At 29.7% G+C, this 14477-nt stretch overlaps 1 protein-coding gene across 1 annotated transcript; it reads right to left on the reverse strand.

The window, feature by feature from the left end:
- Positions 1-8705: 8705 nt before the first annotated feature.
- Positions 8706-9257, reverse strand: LOC101497918 (probable transcription factor At2g01370). The gene has a single exon (XM_004512785.1). It carries the CDS (start codon positions 9255-9257, stop codon positions 8706-8708), a length of 552 nt encoding a protein of 183 aa, XP_004512842.1.
- Positions 9258-14477: the final 5220 nt, after the last annotated feature.

Raw genomic sequence — 14477 nt, forward strand, 5'->3', positions numbered from 1 at the left:
ACCCCAATATTAATTGAAATTAATCCAAACAACTCTAAAATTTTAAATACAATATACAATCTCATTAGCACACCAAATGATTAAAAAAAAGATTATAGGAAAAATCAATTCGAAAGTTAAAATAAAATACTCGTACTCGATTCAATCTTTTATACTTCAATCAACTCAGCTGCTAAATCAATTTTCTTAGAGAGATTTGATCTAATTTATGTACAAATCTAAACTTCAATAGTAGTGGCATTTTAACGAACTACAATAGACACTTGAAATAGTCAAGATTTCTCTAGTTATGAGAAAAAAGGACATGGTATTTATTTGTTTTTCCTTTCCACCATTTAAGAATGTCAAATATGGGAGAATCCTCTTTGTAACATCCTCTAAATTTATTATTGAAAAATATTAAGAGCTATAAATCTTTTTTTAATATTAATTAATTTATGTGTGATGATCATTTGCATTGTTCGACTTATTGTACAATGAAAAAATTGTTAGTAAGAATTATTTAATCAATGGAGGAGTTACACACATATATATATATATATATATATATATATATATATATATATATATATATTATATTATATGTAGATAGATTTTATTTTTTTTATTTTTTATATTTAGTGCAAGAAGAATTTGGGCTAAGGGTTTGTAGCTTGGTGTGACCCGACCCATATGAATGAGGAGAAATTTGGGCTAGGGGTTCTTTGCTAGTTTTTGTTATTTTAATTTATTTATTTTTTAGGTTAACAAAAAAAAATTGATATTTTCTCCATCATATTCTTCATTCAGGCCCAATACTACCTACCCAACAATCTCCACTTTAAATTTCTCTAAATCCCACAAACTTGTCATACTTAGTAATAATAAGCAGAAACACAAACAAAGAACCCTAACTAACAAACCCTTTATCGGCAAGATTCTGTAAACAAAAATGAATACTAAAACCCTAGCCATTATCACCTTCACACGTCTTTTTTTTCGTGCATCAAAAGCTTGATACTTCTTTTTCTTTGCGAGCAACTTCGTGGGACTTAGAGCTTTGTACTAGGAAGAAAAATGGCCAAGGTAAGGGCTTCTCCCGACACAAATTATAGTAGACTGTTAGTTTGATGAAATAAAATAAATATTTATTATTGCTTATCTTTTAAAAGGAATAAATGTAGACTAATGGATTAAATAATAAAACACTATTAATTGAAATTAATCCAAACAACTCTAAAATTTTAAATACAATATACAATCTCATTAGCACACCAAATGATTAAAAAAAAGATTATAGGAAAAATCAATTCGAAAGTTAAAATAAAATACTCGTACTCGATTCAATATTTTATACTTCAATCAACTCAGCTGCTAAATCAATTTTCTTAGAGAGATTTGATCTAATTTATGTACAAATCTAAACTTCAATAGTAGTGGCATTTTAACGAACTACAATAGACACTTGAAATAGTCAAGATTTCTCTAGTTATGAGAAAAAAGGACATGGTATTTATTTGTTTTTCCTTTCCACCATTTAAGAATGTCAAATATGGGAGAATCCTCTTTGTAACATCCTCTAAATTTATTATTGAAAAATATTAAGAGCTATAAATCTTTTTTTAATATTAATTAATTTATGAGTCACACACATATATATATATATATATATATATATATATATATATATATATATATATTATATTATATGTAGATAGATTTTATTTTTTTTATTTTTTATATTTAGTGCAAGAAGAATTTGGGCTAAGGGTTTGTAGCTTGGTGTGACCCGACCCATATGAATGAGGAGAAATTTGGGCTAGGGGTTCTTTGCTAGTTTTTGTTATTTTAGTTTATTTATTTTTTAGGTTAACAAAAAAAAATTGATATTTTCTCCATCATATTCTTCATTCAGGCCCAATACTACCTACCCAACAATCTCCACTTTAAATTTCTCTAAATCCCACAAACTTGTCATACTTAGTAATAATAAGCAGAAACACAAACAAAGAACCCTAACTAACAAACCCTTTATCGGCAAGATTCTGTAAACAAAAATGAATACTAAAACCCTAGCCATTATCACCTTCACACGTCTTTTTTTTCGTGCATCAAAAGCTTGATACTTCTTTTTCTTTGCGAGCAACTTCGTGGGACTTAGAGCTTTGTACTAGGAAGAAAAATGGCCAAGGTAAGGGCTTCTCCCGACACAAATTATAGTAGACTGTTAGTTTGATGAAATAAAATAAATATTTATTATTGCTTATCTTTTAAAAGGAATAAATGTAGACTAATGGATTAAATAATAAAACACTATTTTTTTTCGTTGAGATTGACATGTAATATATGATTTTTATGAAATAAATTATGAATTTTTATGTTATGTATGATAAAGTTGTAGTTTTTATGTTGAATATGAAATAAAGTTTAAATTTTTATGTTATATGTGATAAAATTTTAACTTTTATGATGTATATGAGTTCGAGTTTGAATTTTCATGTTATATACGTTAAAGTTTTGATTTTTATGGTGTATAAGAAACTAGTTTCAATTTTATTTTATTTATTTTTTATAATATGTTTTAAAGTTTTAATTTTTATGATTGGTATGAAATAAGTCAAAATTCTTATGTGACATGTGTTTGAGTTTTAATTTTTATGATGTGTAGGAAATCAAGTTCCAATTTTTATTTTTATGTGTATGCGCTGAAAGTGATAATTTTATGGTTATTTCTCTATGAATGTATGATTCTCATGATAAGGGTATGTGGTATATGATATTTATGAATAAGATGATAATTTGAAAAAGTGACTTTTTGAATGCATATGACATGATGTTAGTGGACTGTGTGGAATTTTTGTTGTTGTTGTTGATACAAAGCACTTAAAGAATAAAGTATGAGTTGAATGCCTTTCCGTGAAACTGAAACCTTTGAATTTGACTGCATTAGAGTTTCTCTATTTTTGATTGTAAGGTTTGTTGTTGTTGTTAGTTTCTTATTCATGTCTACTATCTTTAGAATTGATACCCTTTATATAGCTTCAATTAGGGTTTCTACTTATATCCCAAACAAGTTTTTAATCGTATTTCTTCCTGCGTCAGTCTTCAAAGATCTTCATTGAGAATACAAACCGAGGTTTGTAAATATGACTGTTGAGAATTGATTGCTTCTAAAACATACCTTTGGCCAAATGTTGTAGAATGATCTTATTCGAAACTTGTCCAGATTGTGTTCCAATTTATTCTTCTCGAATCTTCCTTTAGACGCATGTTAAATCAGAGAGAACACATCGGAGTCTATTCTTAGACCTTTAGAATCTTTATACAACTCAATCTTTGTTAGAGTATTGACTTTCCATTATAGTTGTTGATTTCCTTCATCAGAACATGTAACATAATTTGACTCGATCATCAGAGTCAGATGTTGTGTTGCTTGGTTTGGTTCGTCCGATGAAGAAATATGTGACTTTGAATTAGTGGCAGGGGAAATGTCACTGTGTTGCGCAATCAAAGTGAATGCAACTTCAGAGGGTGTTGCGTATTAGAGGCAACATCTTGGAGTATGTTGCAATTTTTAGAGCGAGCGTGGACAAAAGCTTTAAAGGAAACTCTATCAGAAGCTTTAAGGAAACTCAATCAAAATATGCATTAGACTTTAGAGGCAGTCTTCGCAGAAGTTTTAGAGACACACTTGGCATAAGTCGTAGAGGCATAGGCGCGCACACAACAACACGTGCATTGAGCGAGTTTGAAATTTGCATTGACTTCCTTTGACTTTGATTGACTTCGTTTGACTTTGTTTCCTCTTATTTCTTCGTTTCCTTTGATATCTTCATTTCCTCTATTTCCTTGTTCTATTTTATGCACACTCAATCAAAAAATTAGTGCATTAAATTGTTCCCACAAAATTTCTTTTTATTTTATTTTATTATCAAAACAAGATAAAGAGTTGTTCTTCAAACCATCTTGGTTCTAACAATTGCTTCTTTTTCATGAATATTTTCGTCTAACACTTGTTAGATGCTCAACCTTAAAGGCAGTGCTCTAATGTTAATTGAAGTAGCAATAAAGTCGCAAGAAAATGGGGTTTAAATTGTGACCCATTTTAATTTTTTTTCCCTGCACTTAATTTTTTTTAAACTCAAGAATGACCTTCGTGATAAGAGTTGAAATCCTGAACGTTCTAGATGAGTTAAGATTATAAATACAGTGAATAAAGAGCATTATGTCGCAAAGTGTAATTTGTTAATGTTGGATAATTAAATGAGAAGTGATAAGACTACCACACAAGAGACGTATACTGGTTCACCCAACACGGGTTACATCTTGTCCTCACAATCTGTTAGATTTTCACTGATAAGCTCAACACATAACGTTCTTCGTTGACCTTTCAATCCAAAAAGGAATTTATATAACCACATTTGAATCCATAAAGGATTTTTACAACCACCTTTCAAACCAGAAAATATTTTTACAATCACACTCAATGTAACATGAAAGGTACACTTGAGTAACATACATTGTGTATGATAAAAAAATGTTTGAGATTTAATGATTCTTAACCGTTTGTTTGATGTTAACTTAGAGCAAAAACTCAATAAGAATGATCCACAAATATAGTGAAAAAGGTTTGGAGTTTTGCGAGAGAGAAAAGTTTCATAACTTGTGCTTATATCAACAAGTGTAGATATATTGCTTAATTGAACTCTTGTCTTCATCCTCCAATTGATCTTATTTTTATAGATGATTAGAGGTTTTGAACATTCAGTAATTAAACTAAATATTAATAAGTGACTTTTATGTAGAGTTAGTTTTTCTATTGTATTTTTATGTGATTTTTTGTCATTTGAGTGCAGTTGTTTTGTCTGTCGTCTTAGTGCATCATTTTTTGGTTTTATTGTCTTTTTGTGATGTTCGTTTATTTCAAATTAAAAAAATAGTTTTATTCAATTACAAATTTCATTCAATGATTTTGACATCTTCAATGTTACACATTCGAAGACATAAGTATTCTGAACACGTGGAATTTGTCGTATTTGAAGAGATGTGGTCATTTTTTTTTGCTATTTTGTTATTTTTTGCTATTAATTTAGATGTTGTGAATTTGTTAGCAAATTCACCCGTTATAGTTTTAGCAAATTTAAATTTATTTTATATCGATATAATCTTTCAATTTAAATGAATAACTATGATTTTTATTTTGTCAAAAAATAAAACAATAAATTTTAAATTATTTGTAGCATTATGCACGGAGTTTGGTAAACAAAATATTTTTTTCCTCATGGATGAAATGAAACGATGCTAGCTGTTAGTGCTAGAATTAATAAAGTAAAAATAATATTAAGTAGTTACTATTTTCTTACTATATATGCGGTTGGTAATTCGATTAGTTGAGAATAAAAAAGACTAAACCAATAGTTTTTTTTTTGTTCAGGATGGCCTAAACACACATACACAAATTAGTTTTGAGTAGTTTTTTGGTAATTTTGAATCGATTTGTGATTTTTTTTGTTGGTTAGAATCTGAACGCCATAATTAAAAATCCCAGTTACAATAGTTTTCAAAATTGTTTGTGTTAAAATTTTGTCTATACTGTTTACTCCATTTTTGTAGCCATGTTTTCTTAAATCTAAATTTGGCTCATGTAAATGACATGTTCTATCGATTCCATAGTTAAAAAATTGTCATGCTAAGGGTTCTTGTTAAGGTATTTAAAAGTAGAACTTTTTATTTATTAAAAACATGTTTGAATTTTAAAAAGTTTAAACAGGAAATATAGTATTACATTTATCCATATATCTAAGACAGAATTGATGAATGCACAAGAATTTAGTGAAATAATTTTCACATTAAATTTGCTAATCATGTGCATTCTCTTTTCAAAAGTATCTTTCAATTATTGAGAGAATTAATTGATCTTTTATTTATTTACATTTTATTAGACGCATTTTTGTGAAAAATAATTAACATTTCTTATAATTTAAAACATATTTTATATAAAGGAACCCCTTTTTTGACCAGAGAGTCTTACATGTATAAGGTAGTAGATATTAAGGGTATTTTTGTATCCAAATCATATCCATGTAAAACAATTAAATGGTTTGAATTTTAAAACCATTTTCAAAAGTCTGTTTTAATCCAATTAATTGTTTTCATTTTAAGTTTATTTTATTTTACTATTTTTCTAATTTTTTAATTTGAAAATTATTACTTTTTATATAAAAAATGAAATTTAAATATAATATGTTATTTATTATTAATTTAATATTATGGTGGTGGTGGACGATGGTAAACATCAGAATTCCAGCGATAGATACGGGAGCTTTGACAATCTCGTGGTAGCCTACGATGGATCTTTGTGAATGATGTGGTAGTTGGTGATAGTGCTTCAACTATCTGACTAGAATCGACGGAGATCTCTAATGGTCCAAGTTAGAATTCTGATAACTGACAACTTACAACCACCAATATTATTAAATTAATAATAAATAAATTTTAATATTAAAATTGTTATTTTATAAAATATTTATTTTTTTATGAAATAATAAAAAAATAAAATTTTATATGAAAAGATATATAACTCTATTTTGATTATCGGTTAATAACCGATTCTTAATGATTGGATAACCAAAACCATTCCTAAAAATAAAATGGTCCCAATATTTGGATACATTTAAAATAGTTTTGGAGGTAGATAGGTTTAATTACCTGTAAGTATTATACATATTTTTAGGGTTTGCTTAATGCGTGTGATATGATATAAATAAGATAGAATATAAAATTGAATAATAAGATATAAGATACGATAAAAATGGAGGTAGCAAGATAAATACTATCATATTATGTGTTTGATATGCACATACTAATAAATATAATAATATTATTTTATCATATTGTGTATTTGGTATACATGTCATCACAACATGGTATAATATAATTTCTCATGTTTAAATGACAAATTTCCATTATAAACAAATACATTGTATTTTTTTATTTTCATATTAGCTTATTATATATTTAAACATTAAAACTTAACAAAAAAAATTAAGTAAATAATAAACTAATTTTATATTTAAAAATATTCATTGACATTATTAAATAAACAATTTTAAATTTCTTTTTTAAAAATCATTAGTGACCAAATAGTTCTATTTAATTTGTTAGATAATATAAATAAATATATGATATATATTATACATAAATGAAAAAATTACTCTTGTAAATAAATTATATTTATTTTAAAATTTCAATTGATTTTTATATTTTATATAATTTTAAATAATAATTTATTAATTTTTATAAAAAGACTACCCTTGTAATAAAAGCATAAATATTTTTTAAATTAATTATTAATATTTTCTTTTAAGTTTAATATCAAATTCTATTGTTTTTATATTTATATTATATTCTAATTTTTGAATTTTAAATTATATTTTTAAATATTTTTTATATGTATGCTTTTTTAAATTTCAATTTTGTCTTTTATAAAGATAATTAAATAAATTAGTATTGTTATTCTACTTGTTGATTTCTAACACAGTTCATAATTAAGAAATGAATTTCAACTAAAAAACATAATATGAAACATTAAATTTAAACAAATTATAATGATTTATTCATACTATTTTTCTAATTATATCTATCAAACAAGTCTCGATGTATGTGCTTTTTTTAAAGCATGTCATCTGCACTATTTAACTTCACATCTTTAAACCTCTCATCTCTCCACATTTAATAGAACCTTTTGTATTCCACTTGGAATATATGGGAAACATAATAATTAAGAGTTAAAAATGACATTTAAAATATATTTACATATTGAAATACTGTATTAAAGTGCATCCACTATTTTGATGTTTATATAGACTCAAAGAATTATAGAATGGTATGGAAAGGTCGCGTACCACCACTAATTATTTTTATTTGTTAAAACCAATTTATATTTTTTTGATAAAAAAAACTATTTTTGTTTTGGAACTCAAGAGCCAGGCGGTAGTATGCATTAAATCTATCACTTAGTTCAAATAAGTTATCTTATTTATTAGTATTTTTCTGAAAAAATGAATTTCTCTCTCTTATTCTCTTTACCTTATCAAATAAGCTGTTGTTTTATTTATTAATTTTTTTGAAAATGATTTTTGCTCTTTTCTATTAATTATTATTTTTTCCGTATGTTGTGATGAGCATCTTTTTACTTCAAAAGATGACTTTTAAGTTTTCTAATTCCTTAGTTTTACACAAGATACGGTTAAAAGAATGGCTAGTAAAAAAATTATTTTTTAAAATATTAATCATTAAGAAAATTTATTCGAACAAAGTGATGCAATTATTGCAACTTAATTTGTGTAATGTTGTATATACACGTTAGAAAAATTCTAAAATCCCAATGATCATTTGAATGAATTTTATACAAACAGTAAAAAATTATAAAATAAAAACACTTTTTTGCCATGGAAGGCACATAGTTAACGAGACAATAATTCATAACTTCAAAACATTGCTCATCTCATTTAATAATAGGAGACTGATAAGAACAAAAGAATAAAACAGAGGCGACAACAAAAAAAGAAGAAAAATCTGAGTTCAACAATAATACATTAAACATGCATGATAAATATGAATAAAAAGGCACTTACTTAAATCATTATCCATAATGACACAAAGTAAAATGCACAGTGATAAGTAAAAGCAGAGAAATCAAATTAAAATAGTTGAATGCTGCGAGTTTAAGGACTCTTCAAAAGCAAGTCAGATAGGTCTTTAAATAACGCTAAACCGTCGTAAAAAAACTTGATTTCCAAAAGTTTCAAATTGTTCCACCTTTCATCAAACTCAGCCTTCTTTGTTCTGTCAAGCAACTTCCTTCGCATTCTGAACACATCCACATCAAACAACAACATTTCACTCAATTCAATGTCTGATTCCTCTGACTCTTCTTTATCGTTGCTCCAAAGTTTCTTAGAAAGATCGAATATTTTCTGCTCGTGTGAACTGGTAAAAATAGGAGGAAATTTGCTGTTTTCTTTGTTTTTAAATTTAGTCTTTAATTTACAAATTTTATCTCTAAGTTGAGTTCTAGTAGGTTTGAAACTGAGTTGGCTTTTAAAATAGCTGTAAATATCACTATGGCTTGAAGCTGAATTTAAATCTGTACCTGCTAGGCCTTGAAGAATAATAACTTCGTCATCCTCAGAAAATAGTCTCTTAAAAAACTTTGTTTCATTTGCAGCCTTTAGGGATGAAGAAGCTTGCTTCCAACATTTTATTTCTTTTTCCATCAAGATAGGAACAAAAACACGATTTTGGATTATGAAAAGGAAAAGATTGGTTTTTATTAAAGGTGGAGAAGTGTGACCGACTAGTATATATATAAATAAAAGGAAATGATTGATTTTACTTTTTTAATGGAACCATTGTATTCTATTAAAATATAAATAAAAAATCTTGCATTGTTTCATTTTGTTTTAATTTTAATTCCCTCTCGAACAATGTGCATGTGAGAAACCAATGATATGGGAGAAATGGTCGATAATTAATCAACTGTTTGTATTTGTACACCTTAACATTTTTATACTCATTAAACAATTTATTTTATATTTATATAAATTTTTCTATCATATCACTAACGTACCTTATAATTATCTTTATATCTGTTTCTCTTTAATTATTATATGTGTGCTTATGAAATATTTTTTTTTATAAATAAACGCCTTTCCAAAATAAATATAGATCACAATTAAATAAATAGCATTGTTGTGAAAATTAAAACTATCTTTTTTATTTACAAATAAAGCTACCGTTTTTAGCATTAGTTTTTTTTTTTTTTTTACAATGCTTTCAATTTCTTTGTGTGCTAATGCTCTTTTACCACCTAACCATTTACTAAATCCCCCTAGATGATACTTATAGGGGAGTAGTTACTGATGCAGTAACTCTGCTACAGGGGCTGTTAGTAAGCTACATGTGTGGAAAGTTTATAAAAGAAGATTTAGTGGGATGTAAAATAATTCTATGGCAGTTACCTAGCTGCCTAGTAGGTTTGGTAAGTGGAATAATTATATGGCAGTTACCTAGGTTTGTGTGGAATAATTATATTGTGTAATGTGTATATAAAAAAAAGGGGGATCTTGATTATAATTTGTATGTTGTTGTAGGCAGAGAGCATTTTGCACTCTAAAGGAGCATTGTGCTCTATGTTAGTAAATAATTACTTCACTGTGTAATTCTGTTTTCTTATTCAATAAAGTCACACATTATATCTCTTTATTTAAGCACTTTCCATTTTTAATTCTATTCATCTATTAATTGGTCCGACTTGCCAGATTGTTTATTTGGATAGCTAGAGAAAGAGACCAAATACCAGTAAATTGAATTGATGCCACCAAAGAAGATGGAAACAAAGGTGCACAAACATAAGTTACATCGCTCAAACAGACTTTGGCGGAGATGCGACTTCAAGTCGCTTAGGATCAGGAAAAACTTGCGTCGCTCATATCCTAAAGTCTTGCAGAGAGGAATGTATATTCAGAAACTTTGAAGAGGAACGACCAACAAATTCATTGCAAAACCGTTGATGAATTTCGTAAATCTGTGAAGAAGGTGGAACTCCCCTCTTTTAATGGTGAAGATTCTGCAAGGTGGATAGTGCATGCAGAGATTTACTTCAGGGTTCTTAATACGAGCACAAAACTGAAGGTGACTTTGGCCCAATTATGCATGGAGGGGTCAACGATTCATTTTTTCAAGCGTTGACGGAGGAAGAGGCGAATCTGACTTGGGAGAAGTTTAAGAATGCTTTACTTAAATGTTATGGAGGGATTGGAGAAGGAAATTTGTTCGAACAACTCTTTTCGATTAAGCAAGAGGGAAGTATAGAAGAATATATCAAGGATTTCGAGAGGCTAGTGGTGCAAGTGGATCGGATACCCGATTCACAATATTTGGGTTACTTCTTACATGGTCTTCGAGAAGGAATAAAGGGGCGAGTGAGGGGATGGGGTTGGTCTCGAGCTCAAGATTGATGAACATGGCACAGGCTGTTGAGATGGAATTTTTCGAGAAGAAACCGAATTGGGTCATGTTGCGTAGTGCCAACCAAAGGAGTGGATTCAGAGGAGTTTTCAACGGGTGAACCCACAATATGTTAGTGGATCTCATTTAGAGTGGGGTTATGGGAAGTCTAACAAGGAAAATGCAAATGGGTTTGGTCCAAAAAATGATAATAGGGGTGATTCATGGCATGATATACCTCGAGACAGAGGGGTTAGACACCTGTCGTATCATGAGTTGATGGAGAAAATGAGGAAATGGCTATGCTACAGGTGTGGGGAAGTTATCATCCACAACACGAATGCCTTGACCGTCATTTTAAAGTAATGAAGGTCATGGTGGGTGAGAAGGAAGAAGATGAAGTCGAAAATGAAGAGAAGTACAACATCATGTCTTTGAGCAATATCACTAAGGTTGAAAAAAAGCGACACAAGACCATGAAATTAAAGGCTAAAATGAATGGAGTACCTATTTTACTCTTAGTTCATAGTGGTGCTACTCATAAATTCATTGTTGGGGAAATTGGTAAAAGCACTTGGTTGGCCCATCAAGCGAACTGAAACAATGAGTATTAAACTAGGTGTTAGATTTCAAACTACCTCATAGGAAAAAAGTTTGGATAATGAAGTTGAGGTTGGGATTACTAAATTCAACATTGAAGCTGTTTTGTTTGATTTAGAAGGGGTGGACTTAGTGTTGGGGATTGATTGGTTGGAAACAATAGGGAGAATGTGGGTGGATTGGAAGGAGAGAGTGATGAAATTTAAATTGAAGGAACAATGGGTCCAATTCAGATAAGGAGGAGGTGTGGTCTATAACACCCCGAATTTTTAATCCAAAACGTTACTTAAAAAAAAAACTTATTTCTTATAAAAGTTTACGAATTTTTGTGGTGTGTGAATACTTAACATTTATTCATTTTAAATAATTAGTAACAATCACCAAGAGAAGGCTAGGGTTTATGTGGTGTGAAGGTGATGGTGGCTAGGGTTTATGTATTCTTTTTTAGTTTAATATTAGTGAGTATACATAAATTATTGACATAGGGAAATTTAAAGTTGAAATTGTTGGTTAGATATTGTTGGGCCTTAATGAAGAATAACAGTGATAATAAGTCATGCCTCATTCTTATTGATGTACATGGGCAATCACCAATGGCTGAAATGAGAAAGGGTTTCGCTATGAATCCGTAACGACGTACAGACTAGCTCTCTGATAGACTCGTAGATAGAATGGCCTTTCGTCGACACCTTTCTACTCACCCAGGAACTGAGGAGACAAAGAAAGAAGAAAAATAATTATTTATTTCGCCCAAGGGTTCCTTTAGAGAAAAACCACACTAAATAGATAGGATCCATTTCCACCAATTTTAGCAATTAAAAAAAGTAGCGAATGGAAAAAACGGAGTAGCGGGTCTCTCAGGTTAGAAAAGGAAGAACCGAAAGAAGATCTCTAGTTGAGCCTTTACGCCTTTACTATTCAGAGGACAAAAATGAACTAATTGTTAATCCAATGACACAAATGAACTTATTGGATGCACAAGATTGTTTAAAAACCCTAATTGGACAAGAATAAGTCTAGGGATTACGAAAATGACCTAAATGTTAATCCAATGACACAAATGAACTTATTGGATGCACAAGATTTTTTAAAAACCCTAATTGGACTAGAATAAGCATAAGCAGGACGAAAATGACCTAAATGTTAATAAAATGACACAAACACACCTATTGTATGCACAAGATTGGTTAAAATCCCTAATTGGACAAAAATAAGCCTAGGGAGGATGAAAATGATTCAAATGTTAATCCAATGACACAAATGAACTTATTGGATGCACAAGATAGGTTAAAAACCCTAATTGGACTAGAATAAGCATTGGGAGGACGAAAATGATTCAAATGTTAATCCAATAACACATACACACCTATTGGATACACAAGATTGTTTAAAACCCTAATTGGACTAAAATAAGCCTAGGGAGGACGAAAATGACCTAAATATTAATCAAATGACACAAACACACCTATTGGATGCACACGAATGATTAAAAACCCTAATTGGACAAGAATAAGCATAGGGAGGACAAAAATGACCTAAACATTAATCCAATGACACAAAACACCTATAAGATGCACACAAGAATGGTTAAAAACCCTAATTGGACTAGAATAAGCCTCGAGAGGACGAAAATGACCTAAATGTTAATCCAATGACACAAACGAACTTATTGGATACACAAGATTGGTTAAAAACCCTAATAGGACCAGAATAAGCCTAGAGAGGACGAAAATGAGCTAAATGTTAATCCAATGACACAAATGAACTTATTGGATGCAGAAGATTGGTTACAAACCCTAATAGGACCAGAATAAGCCTAGAGAGGACGAAAATGAGCTAAATGTTAATCCAATGACACAAATGAACTTATTGGATGCAGAAGATTGGTTACAAACCCTAATAGGACCAGAATAAGCCTAGAGAGGACGAAAATGAGCTAAATGTTAATCCAATGACACAAATGAACTTATTGGATGCAGAAGATTGGTTACAAACCCTAATAGGACCAGAATAAGCCTAGAGAGGACGAAAATGAGCTAAATGTTAATCCAATGACACAAATGAACTTATTGGATGCAGAAGATTGGTTACAAACCCTAATAGGACCAGAATAAGCCTAGAGAGGACGAAAATGAGCTAAATGTTAATCCAATGACACAAATGAACTTATTGGATGCAGAAGATTGGTTACAAACCCTAATAGGACCAGAATAAGCCTAGAGAGGACGAAAATGAGCTAAATGTTAATCCAATGACACAAATGAACTTATTGGATGCAGAAGATTGGTTACAAACCCTAATAGGACCAGAATAAGCCTAGAGAGGACGAAAATGAGCTAAATGTTAATCCAATGACACAAATGAACTTATTGGATGCAGAAGATTGGTTACAAACCCTAATAGGACCAGAATAAGCCTAGAGAGGACGAAAATGAGCTAAATGTTAATCCAATGACACAAATGAACTTATTGGATGCAGAAGATTGGTTACAAACCCTAATAGGACCAGAATAAGCCTAGAGAGGACGAAAATGAGCTAAATGTTAATCCAATGACACAAATGAACTTATTGGATGCAGAAGATTGGTTACAAACCCTAATAGGACCAGAATAAGCCTAGAGAGGACGAAAATGAGCTAAATGTTAATCCAATGACACAAATGAACTTATTGGATGCAGAAGATTGGTTACAAACCCTAATAGGACCAGAATAAGCCTAGAGAGGACGAAAATGAGCTAAATGTTAATCCAATGACACAAATGAACTTATTGGATGCAGAAGATTGGTTACAAACCCTAATAGGACCAGAATAAGCCTAGAGAGGACGAAAATGAGCTAAATGTTAATCCAATGACACAATCACACCTATTGGATGCATAAGACTGAT

The sequence above is a fragment of the Cicer arietinum genome, chromosome 8 (assembly GCF_000331145.2).
Source record: "Cicer arietinum cultivar CDC Frontier isolate Library 1 chromosome 8, Cicar.CDCFrontier_v2.0, whole genome shotgun sequence".
In the NCBI taxonomy this organism is placed as follows: Eukaryota; Viridiplantae; Streptophyta; class Magnoliopsida; order Fabales; family Fabaceae; genus Cicer; species Cicer arietinum.